The sequence below is a fragment of the Vanellus vanellus genome (genome assembly GCF_965231255.1).
Source record: "Vanellus vanellus genome assembly, chromosome: 3".
Classification (NCBI taxonomy): Eukaryota; Metazoa; Chordata; class Aves; order Charadriiformes; family Charadriidae; genus Vanellus; species Vanellus vanellus.
In genome coordinates, this window is record NC_138907.1 from 70,460,791 (window position 1) to 70,479,136 (window position 18,346).

At 41.8% G+C, this 18,346-nt stretch overlaps 1 protein-coding gene across 2 annotated transcripts in view; it reads right to left on the bottom strand.

Annotated features, from left to right (window-relative positions):
* Positions 1-18,346, bottom strand: part of NKAIN2 (sodium/potassium transporting ATPase interacting 2) — a gene marked incomplete at both ends in the record, with an annotated part of 576,947 nt that overhangs the window by 9,938 nt on the left and 548,663 nt on the right. For both annotated transcript variants that reach the window (XM_082480913.1, XM_082480912.1), the window contains one exon: positions 8,131-8,191. In XM_082480913.1, coding sequence (XP_082337039.1) covers positions 8,131-8,191 — 61 coding nt within the window. The remainder of the gene's footprint in view (positions 1-8,130; positions 8,192-18,346) is intronic.

An 18,346-nucleotide genomic window follows, 5' to 3' on the forward strand; every position in this document is an offset into this window, starting at 1 on the left:
AATTAACTCGTGACAAGACAAGTAATATTTTCAAAATGTTTTGTTATGAAATGTATCTTTCTTTGTAAAAGAGATGTTAGGTCTTCATTCCTTTTTCACAGATGCGGATCTTTTCCCATACTTCTGCAACTTGTCTTTCTTGAAAAGATAAAACATGGGTGGTGAATAGTTAAAAAAAAATGATGCAAGGTAAGTATATCTCTCTGGCAGTTACAACGCATTGATTTTATTAAGCAGTATCCCATTGTGATGAGCTGCTGGAATGGAAATGTTGCTTCCTTCAAGCTCTACATTATGTTATTTAGACATTTTTTAAACTTGAGATTGACAATCCCCACAAGGGGCGGTGATGGATGCAAGGGGAGTGGCAGGGAAGACAGTGAGGGAGAAAAGAAATTATTGTAGATGAAGCCAGCAACACCACCATTTCCCCCCGTGTGATTTTATTTATATATTTGCCTCATACCACAGCCCCGTCTCCTAGGGATTCCTTGAACATCAACTTCATTAGTTACGAAGGCAGCAATCCATAACCAATTTTCTTTTCATGTCAAGCTTGTTCATGTATAAACCCAGCCCTTTTGTTGGAAACATTTGCAATTAATCCCACAAACAAAGAAAATGCAAATCGTACAGTCTACCCTAAGCAACCCTTCTGACTCAAGGCCCTGACCACCATCTATTATACACTAAAATGAATTGAAATTCCCACTTTGAGTCTAACCTAATTTTCTAGTGATAATAGGCATGGATTCCCAGAAGCATTCTATGCATCTAGATAGTAACATCCTAATTTCCTTTCCTGGTAAATGTTTTAAATAAGATTTTAGCACCAAAGGAAATTAACCTTTAAATTAATTGTAATTATAAAATGCCATCACTGATTTTGTCTTCAGACTAATTACTTGCTATTATTTAAACAAACTGCACCTCCTCTGAGCTTTAAGTTTGTTTCTCTTTCTGCAGCGCAGTGCCAAATGATCACAGACCAGGCTGCGTAACATCTGCCAAGCCCTATGACACCTTGGACCGCTCAGGTCCATTTGCATCTCAAACGCAGCCGGTTTCAGTTGTCATATCTTCCCGCCATAGGCTTTCCCCCCCCTGCGCTTCAGCCTCGCGCTCTGCAGCTCAGACGATTTCAGCCTGTGCTTTCTAACCAGCGAGCGTGCCTTGTGGGATGCGGAGCGCCTGTGCTCTGCGCCGGTGAGAATGAGATGCTCAACACCAGCCTTCTGCTCTGCGAAACGTCCCCTCCAAAACAGGACATGACTGGAAATAATGACACAGGAGCCAGCTATTGATATGTCCAAAAGGTTGATGCTGTACAGGCATCTCAGGGAATTTCCTAAACGTTCCTGGTGGCACCGCGGCTCTCCAAGACAGCTCTTTTTAGGATGACAAGCATGAGGCAGTACCATGGGATTTCAAAGGCTTCTCTCCCTCCATGCTTCCATCAGCATCCTGACAGCCGAAGGCATCCCATTTCCCTCCCTTTAGTTTACTTAGTTCACGTAGCAGTCACCACACTAAATGAAACAAGTAAATGGAAAAAGCTTCTAATTTAGCCACAGGCTGTAAATTGGAGAGTACAGCTCAGCAAAAACAAGCTGCAGCTTCAGCTTTTGTAGCCTGTTCATTGAATTCTCGTTCATGAATGACCTGTTCAACAGTGGAGAACAATTGTGTTTTAAATATTGGCTTGTATTTGTTCCTACGTTTATTTGCTCCTATGTTCCCTCTCCAGACTGCCTAGGCTGACCTTAGCATTAACCAAACAAGCCAGACCAGTGACTCACCCTGCTGTGAGAGAGGTGTCTACCACAGACAGGGCAAATTGCTCTTTGGAGTTACATCCCTGCCTCCATTGACTGTGGTGGAAATCTTGATTGTTCGTTTAAACTGCAAGCCTAATTACATGTGGCTGTGGGTATGTGATACCAATACCATCTTTGACTTTTTGTGGCATCAGTGAGGGGCTCAAAAATGCAAATGTGTTCCTCCTCAGGATACTGCTATTCCTTTATGACAGATCCCGCTTCTATTTTTTCAATGATGTAAAGGGTTTGAAGATGCAGAACCCCCCTCCCACCAACCAAAAACCAATCACAAGTTTTGTAATATTTCCATGTAGGCTGAGGGAGGCTGCTGCTGACGGACTATAAAACCTGTGGCAGCATGGAAAAGGTGAAGATGGAATGACAACTGTTTTCCAGAGAAAGACACGGGACACATTACACAACTTTTAGGTGCAAAACTAACAAAATAGATAGCTGAGGTGCTGGAACTCCTCTCAGGAGGCTGTATTTGATAAAAACGTTCTTAGTTCAAACATAGGAGTGCACTTTCAGGAAGAAAAGATCATTGTGGGCAAGAAAATACAAGACCACTTGTGGCTAAGGAAGTCCCTGAACTGCAAATTACTGTCAGGGTTTTTGGGGAACCACAAGCTTGCTGTGTTCTTATATGCCTATACGGCAAATAGACATGGAAGTAAGCATCAGATGTTCTTCATTGCTGAATGTTGGATATTGGGCTTGGATAGACCTGGTACCTCTTATCTTGCGTTGTGTTACACATGTTTAACAGATAATGCTGTGTTGGTATGGCTGAAGCTCACACTGCAGCTGGGGTGTCACCTTTCAGCAGGGAGGGGAAGATACCTGCCAGGCTGCCTAGGACAACAACCTCCAGAGATGCATTCAAGCCCAGCCTTGATGCAGAAAGATGGTTGCGGTCATCTTCAGCCATGTCCCTCAGCCTTTCTGCTTTCTTCCTATCATTCTCCTGTCCCAGTAGTCTCAGGCTTTACAGCCATATTCACCAGAAAATAGGAAGGGAAATAAAGAAGAAGAATTAATAGCCAAATGTTTGCTACCAGTTTCTCTTTGTTTTAGTGGTTTTTCAGCCAGGATGGAAGCCTAGGTATTATTCCTCTGTAATGTCTCGCTAAGCAGATGGTGAAAAGCATTTGGCACAGAAATAAAGTGATACCTGAGCATATTCTGCACTTCAATAGTGCCTTTTATCCCAGAAGCTCAAAGTTATGAAGCAACACGCCTGTGAGTTTGTCCCTGTCATTATTTCCCATTTTAAATATGGGAAAGAGAAGTATGGAGAGGTTAAATAGCCTGCCCAGAGGTGGAATGCAGCCTGTAACAGAGCTGAAAATAAAAGGCTTTTCTACCCATCCCATAGGTTTGTCAAAATTTCACAACTCTCACAACTAGTGAATTTAATATTGTCGTTTAAGAGAAAATCTTTGTCATAACTTTCATACTTCCCAGGTCAGGCCTAAGATCCCAGAGTGAATTGTGGTTTGGCACCACGGTTATTGGCACATAATTGCTATGCTGTATTGCTCACCAGTAGAATCCCCTTATCTGGGGTATTGTCTTCCTGAACATTTTCAGTAATTCAAGTAGAATCTTGAATTCAAGATTTTATGGGGGGTGTGAAATCATTTTAAAGGGTTATCTAGAGCTTTGCTGCTGTGCCAGACATCCCCAAAAGCTGGGCTCAGGGGAATATGCAGCAAAAATCCATTTAACCCAGTTGCAATTTCTTTTGCTTTGCAGTTTACCTGGAAACAATGCCAAGAGAAAAAAGAAGGTAGCGTACATATGAGTTGGATCCCTGCTGGCGTGAGATAGTGCAAAGGTTGTACCTCATGGGACTCAGGGAACCATCAGACAGACGCATTTATTCTCTCATTGACTTGGCATTGTGTTATGGTAGGTAAATGCTGTTTCTTCCCCCTGTCTGGGTCTGTAAGGCAGCCTTCTGGATTAGGATTTCGCTATGGGGCGCAGACCGAATAGCTGATTTTCTCCAGGCTGAGGTTCCTTCCCAGCCAAAGCTGTCCCTCTGATAACAAGCCAGTCCCCTTTCCCTCAACAGAACCTGCGAGGTGAATGCAGAATTGCCACTTTAGTAACCCAGGTTTCTTTTATAATTGCTTACAGACAAAAAGCCCCAGGCGGATGCTGCTTTATTGCTTACATTCCAGGGTTTTCTACAAAATATCTGCATATTTAATAGCATTTTCAAAAATACATTGAATTTTCTTTTAGCAAGGCAGTAACGGCTTATAGCAGGGAGCCAAATTGCTAGTGAGGAAATGCACATTAAATGAACATTTCAATGTTATTAAAAATAATGTGCAGCCTTCGAAAAATGCAGGCCTAATACGATTTTGGAAAACAAATGAGGAGCTCCAATAAGTTTACAGCCGTTGAATGCCTCCAAGTAATGATTGTTGCTGACATTTTCATGCTTTATTTTTAATTGCTGCAGCTAATAATGCTAATGAGGTAAGAATGACAATGGCTTAGGCCTACCAGTGGCAATGGTGAAGGGGAGAGCGTTGAGTCGGCAGCCGCCCTGCTGGGCACCCGTCCTGCCTCATCTTTCCCAGATGAAGACCTGAGGCACTCCAAGCCTCAGAGTTCCTCCTCCCTATGCAGCCACACAGAACAGAATGCAGAAGGGACCTTTGGGAGTGAGAGCCCACCGACAAGAGAGGCCACCCTTGTCTGACCCTTGGACATGGGTGCTGCTGTTTGGCTTTGGTGAGCTCAGCGTTAGAGCGCCGCTTGGGACTGTACCAGGAGGGAAAGCAGCCTCCTCTTTAATCCTTGATGCGGAATTAACCCAGAGCAGATTGTTCTCATGAAAGGTAGCACGGACTTGTGCTTTGATTTAGGGGGCCTGCTGCTGGATTTATTTGGTGTGTAATTAAAACCTCTAGACTTGCTGATTCAGCCATAGTTATGACCCTGATTTGATCACTGTATTGTTCCATTCCTAATCCTTTGGTGAGGTTAGAGCAGGTTAATCTTAGCGAAATGTTTGCTTAATTCTACCCTTGCTCATTTGTTCTCTTAATAAAATCTGCATAAAGAATGGAGAAATAGTAACTCTTTCAGCTTGTTCCAATTACTCTGAGAGCAAAGCTAATTCAGCTGAAGCAGCTTAAGAGCAACTTGAATGTGTTTCTACAGTTGAGGCTCTGTGCCAACAGAAGATGAGGCACCTTCTCTGCTCCGGAGCAGTGTCAGTATGTTCCTCTGGTTAAAATCTGGAACATACCCATGTCTGGTTCTTGGATGTTGCACGGCTTTTTTTCTAGTCTTATGCCTTGCTGCCCACTCCTGCCAGGCTCAGTCTTTCTGCCTCTTTTGCTCCTCTTCCAGTCTGCTGCTGCTCCCATGGCACATTAACAAAGGAGAAGAAATGGAATTGAGTGTATGGGTGTTCACCATGCCCATTGTGAGAAGCAGAAGGCTTTTTCTATTGGCTCTGTCTCATCAGACAGGACTTGTGGCTAAATGCCCCTTCGGTGTGACCCAGTATGGTTATCCTTATGGTCCTCTGTGATTGGCAGTGAGGCATTCAATTTTTGCAGGCATGAGTGATCCAGAAAACCAGAGATCTAGATGTCTGTTAATATAGACATGAATAAGAAGACATCAGTGTCCTTCTGTTGTTCTTTACAGACCAGTTCAGAAGCTGGGAAAGCAGGGCAGTGGTGTGGGAGAGTTGATTTGTGGTGACTGGTTTTACCACAGGGTGTTTCACAGCTGGCACATCTTTAGCACACAGAGGGAACACCAGCTGCCAAAGTGCATGCAAGCACAAACCCAGCCTCACCCTTTGCTATGCAGGGGTTGGTGGGCAGCAGAGTAAAACTTCTTTCTGCTGTGCTAGATGTTCAGCAAGCCCGGGGGAGGGAGTACACTGTAGGCAGGAGGGGTGTCTTCATCCCTCTGTGCTACAGAGCTTGCTCCAGAGCAGCATGCAGGGGTGGGGAACTGAAAAAGCGGAAAAGGAGATTATGGGAAGAGAAACACAGCTAGTGGATCTGGAGTGACCTCAAGACAAAAGGCTTGCATATGCAGGAAGGTCTAGCAATGGCTCTGGGATACATTCCACTGTTTCTGAAAGCTTTTCTCCTTTGCACTCACTCGAAGTCATGCTCCGTCATGAGACGACCACATCCGTGAATGTACTGACGAAGTTACGCTTAGGCACCTTCCTCTGGAGTATAAATGCTAAAAAACGTGGCATCCATAAGGGATACATCACTTCTCATCCATAAAGGATACATCAGTAAGAGGAGCACAATAGATGGATGTGTTGCCCAAAAGGAGGGACAAGGCAAAAAACCATATCTAAATGGAAATAAAAGAATCTAAAGTGAAACCTGAGCAGGGGGTATCTGTACAGACTGCAGCCCCTGGCTGTCACAGCGAGCACTTGGCGCATGTCAGAGTGGATGTCTGAGCAGAGAGAGAACTTGAATCATTTTTACTCTCTGCTAAATGCAGCCTCTCAGTGGAAATTAAAGCTGCTTTAATTTTATGATACCTTGAGGGGCCAAATCTGGTCTAAGCGTTACTACAGTGTTGGGAAGACTCACCCACATAAGTACCCTGTTTCCTTTTTTTTCCAGCCACACTTCCAAGCCCCACCAGAGGTGAAGCTGCGGCGCTTGAGATTGTGCTGGTTTGGTTGCACTGGGTGGGGATTCGCCCCGGTACCCCAGAGAGGTGCTCACAGATGTATAAGATGGCTCTTTGGCTGGAAGAGGAGGCCTGGCTGAGGTGTACTAACAAAGTAGTAAAAGTCTCAAAATAAGCAAGACGATGGCAAGAAAATGTTCAAAGAAGCATGACGATCTGTGGCTTCGGAACAATAGGGAGCTCCCACCACAGTGAGCAGAAAACAATACCATATTGGCCGTGGCGCTTTGCTGCCAGGAACGCCGCTTTACAGACCACAGGAGAAATCTCTCAAACATGCTCCAACTTCTGCGCTTGTTTGGTGAGCCAAGTCACAAGTCCCTTCCTCGCTTCTTACTTATATCACGCCCTAAAGCATTACAGACGAGTGAAAAAAAGATTTAAGCCCTGAGAAGAGAAGGCAGAATGGTATTAAACGGGATTTCATTTGGGGGGCAAGGAATCACTCTCCTGCTCTGTGGATAGTGCATGTACCGAGTGGGAGAGTAGGAGAGAGCACATATGACTGGGTCCTTCCCTAAAAAAGAGAAGACCTATTTGTGACACACCCCTGCTCCACATGCCTGTCCCAAACTCTTTTTACTCTTACGCCTTCCTCTCCTCCACAGAAACACAAAGACAACTGAAACGAGCATAGTCGGAAAGACCTCCGAAGTGTGGCTTGATTTCGGCACTAAATCTCCCCTTGATGGCTCACAGTGGCACTGTATTGCCAATAGATTATAGGGTTGCAGCTATTTTCTACGCAGGAGAACACACAAAGGAACCCCCGCCAGCCCTAGCAGTGCTCTCAATCAAATAAAAACCCTTTAGCTTCCTGTTGCAGAGCTCTCTCTTGGTTTCATGTATATTTTATCAAAGTTACATGCAGTTCTGATACTTGTTTCTAAAGTGCTTTAGTATGAATCCCAAGATGTATTGAAATGCTGCAGTGGCCCTTTTTAAAAAATCAAGGTTAGAGTAGAGAAAAAATGAAATGGCTTGACTCCGTAGCGTGTAATAAGGGCAAATTCTACTCAACAGGCTTCTATTGATATAAATAAGCAGAAGAAACACAACCGTACATCTATATGAAATCATTTCGCTCCTTGTAATTGTACCCTGGGAGCAGCAGGAACAAAGAGGAGCTCCACGGTTTCACCTCTCATAAATGAAGGTCCTGCAATGATCGAAAGCCATTTTTTTTTTGCCAGAAGTGCTTTTACAAGCCAACACACAAGTCAACACAGAAGAGCTATGCCCTCAGTGGTAGCCAATTACTGTGAAGATAGTTAATAGCAATCTGAAAAAGAAAAAAAAAATTGCCAATTGGGATTTTGGGGTTTTTGCTTTTTTATTTTATGTCTTAAGCTAAGCTGTGAGGGAAAAAAAATTGCAATGATCTTTTCAGAAGAAAGGAGTATGTATTTTTTAAGCTGCATTTCACGACTCCTTTGTCTTTCAGGCATTTGCAAATTTTAGATCAAGAAGGATGGACAGAAAGCATGTTCTGGCTACAGTATAATAAGGCATTTAGGTTGAAGTCAGCAAGAGCCAGCATACTGGAGGGGTGATTTAAAAAAAAAAAAAGAATTCATTTTGTATGTAATAAAGCTTTAGTACTTACAGCTGTCCTCTTCTTCAGTAATACATTTCACAACATAACAGGCATAGATGAAGCCCGCCAGCTGAAACAAAATGTAATAGCATTAGATGTAAAGCAAATACAATAGAAAAACAAGAGCTGGTTTTAGAGAAGCAACACCAGAAATAGAAATAACAAAATACACCAGACCCTGTTTGAGGAGGTAACGATAATTCTTCCCAACAGTTTGTTAATTTTAATTGGAAATAGTCAGGAGAATTTTGCATCTTTCTTGAGAAACACACCCTTCGATAAAACTTCTAAAAATTGATCAAAATTTTTCCCTTGCTTAATTGACTTCTTTTTAATTATTGAAAACCAGAAAACCAAATGGGTGGTCGGATGATGGGCTTTTAGCCCCTGAAAATGTAAATATCTCTGTCAAAATAAAATTTTCTATCCAACAAAACCTGGCATTCTAACAGAACTCTGTTTTTAGCAGAACCTTGACAGCTAAACCAAGGACGAATTCAGTGCAATTGTAAACCGGCTCTGTGGTGATATTTTATCACTTGAAATTAGGGCTGTGGATTAGTGGGACTTGTTTCTGTATCTGCAATAGCCCACAAGCCTTCAAGACATGGCTGGCACTTTGGATAGGTCTGGATGTGTTTACTTCAGCATCTCATGCTGCAGCTGGCAAATTTATATCATCTCATTGCCTTATTCCTCTCCTCAGAGCATGCCCAGAAGAGCATTGTAAACAGAAGCAACAGGATTTAAAGAAAATGAAAATCTGGAGTGGTTCATGAGTACCATGGCTGATTACTTATCAACACTATCACCTGGAAAAATAAAAAAGGGGAATAAATGGTCAATGTCACACATCCCACAGGCCAAGTATCATGCTAGCTCCTCCACCAAGTTCTGTCATCACTGAGAAGTAACACCAGAAGCAACCGAACAAATACTGGAGCACCAGCCTGTGCCACATGTCACACATTTTATGTGGCTTCCCTTACATGTAGATCTGGAGGATTTTCTCTACTGATTGCCAACAAACCTTTTTTCATCGTTTAGCTCATCACTGAAGTTTGCGTGGTAGGACGTGAAAAGAATTCAGGTTGTTTGATCTCTTTGGAGTAAAAAATGAGCCATGCTGTTGAAATGTATTATTCTGTGCAGGTCACCTCACAGAGATCTTTTCATGAGCTGCAAACCCAACTGTAGACTTTGGGAATTAGTTCTTTATACAGATAATAAAAATGCCTAAAGGCTTCAGCCAGAACAGAGCTCTCTGTGTGTGTGGTGCAAACCCCATAATTTATGGCTGAGAGAGATGATGATCTTAATTTCAGACAAAGCAATCAGTGGGTCAGACAGTAAAAAGAGTGAAATCTCAGAGGAGACCATGCATTGTTATGAAAACTGGTTAGTGCAAATGGATTTTTTTTTTTACATTAAACCAAGCCACACCTACAATCACTGCAATATTGTGGGTTCTTAGAGCCCTTAATATTACCCGTATACATGAAATGCAAACAAATCCATTCTGTTTCCTAGTGCCTTCATACCCGAGGCAGTGACTGTGCCTAATTTACTCCAGCTCTCTCAGAGACATTCCTGGTATTTCTCTCAGTTTTCTATGTAGAAAGCTCTCCATATCTACAAATGCTAGGTTCTAACATCTATATGGGTGAGAGGTGGCTAAAGAAAGAAAAAAAAAGGCCAGCCCCAAGAGTTTTCTGAAGAGATCAGAGATCAGAGTGTGATTTGGAGATCACGCTACAGCCAGCATAGCTGCTAACGGCTTAAGTTCCTTTTAGGAGCCCAGAAGCTGCATTACAACAGAACTAAATCATTAATATTGTCATTTATTATAAATCTGCCTTATAGCGCTGCTGGGAAGATTTTACACCTGGGAAGGATGAAATATTCACCGCTGGACACAAAGAACACGCTGTACCAAGAACAGTGGCATTCAGCTAATATTAGCATTTCATCTCTGTTTTATTGTATCACTCTTTCCTTTGGTTTCTTGACTTCAAGACCGGGGGCTAATTTGCTCCACTCATTTATGCCCTGCATAACCCCATTGCCTTCAATGACATTACATGAGGTTTAATTCGGCAACGAATTAGGCCCAGAAAGGGTGTTCGTAACTGATTCCATTCTTGGTTGTGAACCTTGGCTTAATAGTTTCTCTGTTCTCTTTTTACAGACCATCAGATCCAAGATAGCTGAATAGTTGCATCTCTAGTAGGCAACTGCAATGGTAAAGCTTTTCTTGTAATACAGTTCAATACTTCACTATCTGCTAAAACACAAGTTCACGTGCTATCAACTAAACTTCTCTCACAAAGCACAGCAAACAAACTGCAACACAAACCGTGCTTACAACTGATCTTTTAATTGTATTCAGTTGCATCCCTTAAATGTCTAGGGAAATCTTTTGATATATAAGTAAATCCTACAGCATTTCATCAGATGAGCTTGCTGATTAAAAGAGTGCCTTAAAGCTAGAAATTGTTCTGTTCTAAATACAAATGGAAGTTTGTTTCCCATGAGATAATCAGAGTTCATAAAATAAACTTCCCCTTCTCCCACATTTATCCAACCCTTTGCTTCGTACACATAATAATTTTGTTTTAATTTGAACATCACATTAAGTTTTTGTTTTTTTCTCTTTTTTAATGAAGCCATTTATCACTTCTGATCCAGTGATAGCTATTCAAGATTTATCTTCTAATTGCATCAGCAGCAGAGGGCACACACTCAGAGCTGAGCTCCAGAACCAAGAGCGGCAGTTTTTACGTTGAGTATGCTCAATGGCCTGAGCCCATGGTGAATGCAGAGACCTCTAGGATGGAGACTGGGAACGTTCCTCCTCCCCAGTGAACTCAGACTTCCTATGGGAAGGGTGTAGCTCATCTACGCACATGGCAGAGATTTCTTGGGGACCAGCCAGGTAATTATTGTTTGTTAGTTAATGAATTCCCGCACAGATGAAGGGCTCACCCAAAATTTGCCACCTTTGTTATAGTGCAAGATCCATTTCTTTGACCTTGTTTCTCTAAGAAGAACACGCTGCAATGTACCTAAGTACAGCACCAAATAAATAAAATTAATTCCAAACAAAACACTCCACTGAACACACTCCTCCCCCTGGAGAAAAGATGAGAGAAAAAAAACCCAAACCCAAACGACAGAGGTTAGTCACATCACTTGATGTGTTCCTAGGAAGCCCTCAAACACAGCAGTGCTCAGTGCAGTATGAGAATTACACAGAGCAGAGTCTTCCTGATTCAGTATCTCAGGAAGATTTTTGTCTCATGTGAGAAGGAAGGGAATGAGTCCTCAGAGATAAAGAGATAAAGAAGAGAAGGAGCCTGACTGTCTCGGAAAATCAGCTTAAAAATGGTAAAGCTACCTTGAAAATTCTTGTTGCTTTGCATCTCTTTTTTTTTTTTTTTAATTATTAACTGAGCTTTCTTTTATAAACCATGTAGCGATAAAAGGAAGTAGGTGTAATGAACAGAAGATCAGTTCTGGATCCCAGGCCCATCCAGATTAGGTGTCTACATCTGTCCCATTCACATTTTAACGCTCTAGTATGGGCCTCCAGAGGAGAAGAAACTGTTAACAACACTCCTGCTCATTTCTACATATAGCAATTAGTGAATGCATGTTTTTATGGACCTCATTTTCTGCAGCTTGAAAAAATCTGCTCTTTACAGCTTTCTCTGATGTGTTCATATGAGAATATAAATGAACACTGCTTTTTCTAAAAGTGACACATTGTTCCCTGGGTGTTGCTTTGATGGCATCTGATGACCATTTTTATATACAATAATCTCAAAAACTTTTAATTTTTTTTTAGGTTTTTTTTTTTCCCCTCTATAAACACCTTGATAAAACCATCATTGCTTCTGTCGAGGAAAAAATGAAGACAAGCAAAAACCTAAAATAAATCAGCAATATAACAGCACTACTGAAAGTTTGGCAATGAGATTAATTACAGAATTAAGTTAATGCATCTTATTGCCTTATTATAGACATATAAGGCAAACAAAAGAGTAGACAGAATATTTCCTACCGAAGTCAGCAGTGTCCTGTTATACTGCTAGAGACTCTTAGCAGATCCTGAGTTTTCTGTGAGTGTACTTCCAGACTTGCTCAAAATGTCAAGTGCTGTGATCAAACTTAATCAGAATCGGTATTGATCACAATCCTGTCTTGCTATTTTTTCTCACTTCTTTTATGGAGATGAATGTTTTCATACACTGCAAATAACATCAGATTTGGGGAAAAGGCTGTTATATGAAAACTCATCATTCCCGGTCAAAGACCCCACCTTTCCCTCTTTTAAAGCAATATCTGTATAGATAATTATTAAGAGTTATCTTTGTTAAGCCGGACACCTGAAATAAAAGAATGACAGCAAGGAAGAAACAAAACCAAAAAGTGGGTAAGATCTGAGTGGGATAAGGTGGTGAGGAGAAGGCTCAGGATGAAGACGAATGAGTTAAGGCTTATGGAAATACTACGTGGTCTTGGCTTCACTGAAGGAGCATGTTTTATTCTATAACTGGAGAAAAGGAGAAAAGGACTTTAGTATAAAAACCACAAAAGTATTGTGTTTTCCTATGGAAAAATATTACAGTATCATTTGAAACAGCTGAGGCATGTGCATTTACTTTTCATTTCTAAGTTTTTTCAGGATTCTACAAATACTTTGGTTTTTAGACCTTAGCAAAAAAATAGGCTAGTTCAAGCAATAATAATGCAGAATTACATGGAGGTTAATTTTGGCCCTGGGAACTTCATATTGCAAAGCTGTGATGTTACATGTCTACCCATGTGCAATTTAATCATATTTTTTAAGCTTACAGAAGGCTGCACATACAAAGCCTTTGTAATGCTGTGCATTTAAGGAACAGTGTTTCATTAAAAGGCATTTTTGGAGGCTGAAGAGAGATATATATACCTTATGAGCAACTGAAGAACTGGAGAATTAGTATCTAGAAAGCTTCCAGTGTATTGATTCTCAGAAAAATCATACTCATTATTTAGCAGAAAAGGTGAGACAGAGACCTCTCTCTCAAGATCTATAGAATTAAGTCAGTGTCATGGGGGTTCTAAAGCTGCCCCCTGCAAAAACCCTTTCAAGTATGATTTCACTGCCTGCAGCACTGCCGCATCGGTGAGTGAACATCACTGCTAGAGTTTAATATAGAACTCAAGCCACGTTCCATGGGAACTATTCTGTTGAGGTAGGCTTTTATTTGTGCGTACGTTTAATATTATGAGAACCCTGTCATTCCTCCAAGTTTAACTACCTTTCATAATAAACGGAGCACTGGAAAACTATTGATATCAGGCCAGATTCCTGATGGGGAATGTCGACTTTGTGGCTTTGGTCATTCTTCAACAGAATTAACTATCTATGTGCTGTCTGGAAATAATAATTCATTAGTATGGCCAAGTAGCTTTATTCTGTGCAATAAAATAATTATTAAGGAAAGACAATGTTAAATTGCTGTGTCCACAATAATATCTAGTGGGCAATCATGAAATTTAAAACCAAGCCAAATCAAAGCCATAATTTCTTAGCCTATGCAGTTGTCAAATTCTTTCTCTTTCCTTTCTTAAGCTGAAAGTTGCTCCAGAGGTTTTTGATATTTTTTTTTCAGCAGGCACAGTAAAAACATGAATCATAAATACAGATAAATCTAGACACATTGGAAAAAAGAAGTGTGATAAAAATTGCTTTTATTTCAACCAGTGCATCATAAGCTTTTTTATATCAGCTGTCTAGAAGGTGCTTAGCATAAAGTCTTTCTTTATTTCTCAGTGGACTATCCAATTTTCTGGAGATTTCCTTTTTGTATAAGTGTTTGAAGATCACTGTGAAGACCTGTTAGAATGTTATTGTTTGAAAAGCTGCTGGGCTCTTGAGAGTGGTTCGGTCTTGTTCAGGGCAGCCGTTCCCTTAGCGTCTTCCCTGGCAAGCTTTTTCACCTGATGAATTGAAGAGACCACAGGGGCACTGGAAATCACAGCACTGTGGCTTGTCAGATAAGAGCTGTGCAAACCTTTAACAACGGTAGAAAGCAAGAGATACTTACCTATTTTGAAGCTGTATTACAGACACTCGGTTTGACCCAAATTTCCTGAAAGTTTAGCAAGACTTTTCTGCAAATCTGACCTGAAACTTTCTACAAATCTTCCCTCTTCCTAGGTATTTCAGTGTGATTTATGCTTTTGATAACCACATGATATTTGGCGTTTTTCCATTATTTCATCTCACAGCTAAAGAGGAGGATGTCCCTTTTCCTGCTTCAGAAATCAAAGACAACCAAAAATACAGGGGCTATCAGCTTGTACAAGGCAGAACTAGGGATGGCTTATCGCCGACCTCTGTGTTAACTGAACTGCAGAGCATTGTGTAGGTTCAGGCTCAGTGCTGAACTTTGCAGACCTGCTCCCACAGGCGAAATGCCCTGGCTGGAACTCTACTGGATTCCCTCAGGAAGCTGAAGCAGGCACGTCTCAAGGGGCAGAGGGGAGGCCACCACAGGTTGAGCAGTGTTGGTCCCCCCATCACAGCTCAGAGCAATGATAGGGCTGGGAAGTCAGGGGGAAATCCCAGCAGGTACTGGGTGCAGCTCAAGAGCTCATTGCTCGGGGCAGGCTAAAGGCATTAGTGCTGCAAAATAACCCTGTTAAAAACTAGAGAAATTTTAATTTTCACTTATCTGCTTTTGCGGAATTGTCTTGGCTTTATATTTTCTCACTTGATTAAGGTTTAAGGATATATTTGGTTACATATTTTTGTTAATTCCATCCAGACTGAGTCTATGGGAAGCCCTGAAAATGGAAAAGGTGCTGTTTCCTCAAGGCGTAGCTCTGAAACCCAACTTGTCACTGTTACAACAGAGCTCTGATTGTACAGAGGTCAACAGTGTACAGTGACTGCTGTTCACATCAAAGGGATTTAGCCATTAGAGTTGTGTATATTGGGAAAAATCATCCCATTTATTTTTAAAACAAGGCAAGCTGCCTCTATCCACTTGGCAACAGCAAACAAAACAAAACAAAACAAAGAATGAAGCTGAAAACTATAGTAAAAGGCTTAAAATACATATCACCCTGTTCATTCTGTTAATAACAGGAATGGATTATTAAAGCAAAAGTATATATGTGTTTGTATGTGGCTCTGCTCTGAAGGTTTTATAGCAAGAAAACTTCTATGGAAAGAAACTTCAGACCTTTTTCCCCTCTTGTCTTCTGGGAATGCTTTGGAATGGTTTAATCATCTGGCTCTGGTATCTGACTGCCTTTGGCGGCAGTAGATTTTCTTATCACTATGTCTAACTGTGTGTCACCTTTTCCAGACAGCCATAGGATTAGGATAAGAAAAATTGGTTCTTTATGCTGCAGATCTAACAAAGCCACAGACTGCTCACAACCCACCAAATGAATGCCTGGCATTTTAAATTGAACTGCATTAGAAGAAACAGTTGATTATCAATGCTACACACTTTTGAGGGGCAGTAGGAAAAAAAAAAATGCATGTTTGAAGTTTGTGCAGATTGTACAGGGGGAAACATTTTGATGGTGCAAGAGAACTCGGAATTCCTGATAAATAAACACATACGAGTGCTTCTATTCAGTGAAAACCCATCCCTCCATGTTGAGGCACCCATATGGCAAGTGAACCTTGATGATGTGAGTGCGAACGCCGGGGCCTCGGATCTGGGAAACAGAAGCATTCAGAGGAGAGTGAGTAGAGGCTAAGAAAGGGAGTAATATGTTGTTGTGTCTGCCAGTTTCTCAGGATTGTGGCCAACCATGAAAACTGTGTAGAGTAAGAGTTCAGAAAGGAAGTACAGGTAATTTTCTCTTCTCCATCACTGCATGTTAGATCAAGTTAGAGCAATGCTGTCATATAAATGGCAAGAGCCAGAACATTTCATCAGGGGTGAGAGAGGCTTTCCAGTAACAACTGACTCTTTCCCTGTGATGTTATTTATTTTCCCTGTGATAAATTGCTGTTTATTTGAAGGCTCTGATGGCGGTCGTAGGGTCAGGAAGCTTCATGGTACATGACAGCTTTGGCACTACACTGGCTTCATGGTGGTGGTCGTGGTGTAACAGCCTAATAATGCTCTGATCAAAATGCTGCTGTGATGGCTGGTGATGGTGGTGTTGACAAGGCAGAATGATGTGCAGTATGCAAAGTGCACAGCTGAGCTAAAGCAACCTGAACAGTCAAGTTCATTACTTTAACTTACAAAAAGAAAACCAAATAGGGCATTAATATGAAAAGCTCTGGATGGTGTGGTCTAGACGAATTGGGTCTGAAATGATAAAACCTGAGCATCGATTATTAAAATACAGTAATAGTCATTCAGAAGCCCAGTAAGAATCGTGGACTAACAGCAGAGGAATAGACAGATCTCTTTGACAGTGACAACAGCAACAGAGCTGCCAGGAAGGTGACTAAGTCAGGGAGAGGCTTTGCCTGTGCTCTCTGGCTGTCTGTAGCCATGCACAAGATGGGAAGGTGGGATATCTGACAGGATAGCCTCTCTCTCTGGCAATGTATGTGGAAGATGAGGAAAAATGGACTTATCTTAACCAAATAGCTCCCTCAAGACTCATGCTCTGGAGTAAGGAAAGAGAGAGATCTCAGCGAAAATACAAAGTAGTCTGCATGGGGTGCTCCACATCATTACATCTCCCTAGGACCCATACATCTAGCAAATGCATTGCTTAGCACAAACATTTTGCTCTAGATGCGCAATATAACAGCATCAAGTGTCAGGGGGGTTTCAAGGTCAATAAAACCTCTTCCTGTGGCATCTAATGTTAAAGTAACTGAACTCAGCTCATGTTTCAGTGCTATTTTTCCTCTCAGCATTAGCCTACTGCAGGCTTTTTCCACCTTTGTAATCCATAATAAAAGATATGTTTCAGTGCTACCTTTTCCATTCAGCAAAATCAGCTAAGCAGGCTTCAAAAAAGCAAATGCCAAAGCACTTTGTGAAACCTTTCCTGCAAAAGGAGAATCACTGGAGAGTTTAAAGGAATATCACACCATGCAGCCTACGCCAGTACGAAAAGAGATTACCCTCTAGAGCCTCCAAGCGGAAGGACAGTTTGAATTCCATGGCCAAAGGTACCTTTCCCCTTACAGCCCTTCTGCTGAAGGGCAGGGAATCACTCCCTTGTTTATTCAGCATGAAAAATAGCGATCTCCTTGGCCTGAATGGAAATAGCTTGATGGCAAAGGTCCCAGTCACCGCCTGCGGTGGCAGAAGACGTATGAATCAAGTCTGCACTATGTGTGACCAAAAACACTTGATCCTTTTAGCTGAAGATTCCAGTAACATCATATCACATGAGGCATTTGGGGCGAATGACGAATTATAAAAAGAGAACATTCTCGGAAAGGCCGTGTCCTCAGAGTCTGTGCCTCATTGCAGAGAGTTAAGGGGATGAGTTATGTTTGACAGTTTATGAACCTTGTTAATATAATGCAGTACCTGGGAGTGTGCCAGCCACAGTGATCAAGGAAGTCTAAATTAGACCTCTGCCATCGGCAGACATCAGATGCCCGTTTAAAACTAAATGTTTCATCTGAACCAGGCACATCTCTCGTTATCCTCTAAAGCAGTGATCGTCAGCTTGAAGGTCTGTGTGGCTCTCAGTAGCCGGCACACATCTCTTCCCTAGGTCTCAGTAAAAGGCTATTTAACATGCTGATGCAGAAGCTGCTCTGGTAGGAAGAGCACAAGTGACAGCAGTACTTTGACATGTTAGTCCTCATGAAAAATGTGAGGTTTGTAGGTTTTTTAACCCACATGTGGTGAAGGCTGTAGCTCTGTCACCTGTTCCAGGCACAGGTCACTCAGGGCAGATCCAGTGGCAGACTGGGATGCCTTGGCCCCTGCGGGAGAGGTGAGGGGAAGCTTCTGCACCAGCAGAGAAGGACAATCTCCATCCAGCCTCCACACTGCCAATGGACCACATGAAGTGAGAGAAAAGGCCATAGCCCTTTTCCTCCTGCTTTGGCAGCAGCACACACAATAACCACCATGCTGGTACAGCAGCTGTGTTCCTTCTTTGTTCCTGAAAGTGCTCTGTCTTTCTTCCTACCTCCAGAAGCTCCCACTTCTGTGACACAGAGCTACAGTGCTCCCTAACACGAGCTTCAAAACAGCACAATCAATTTTTTTTCTTTTTTTTTTTT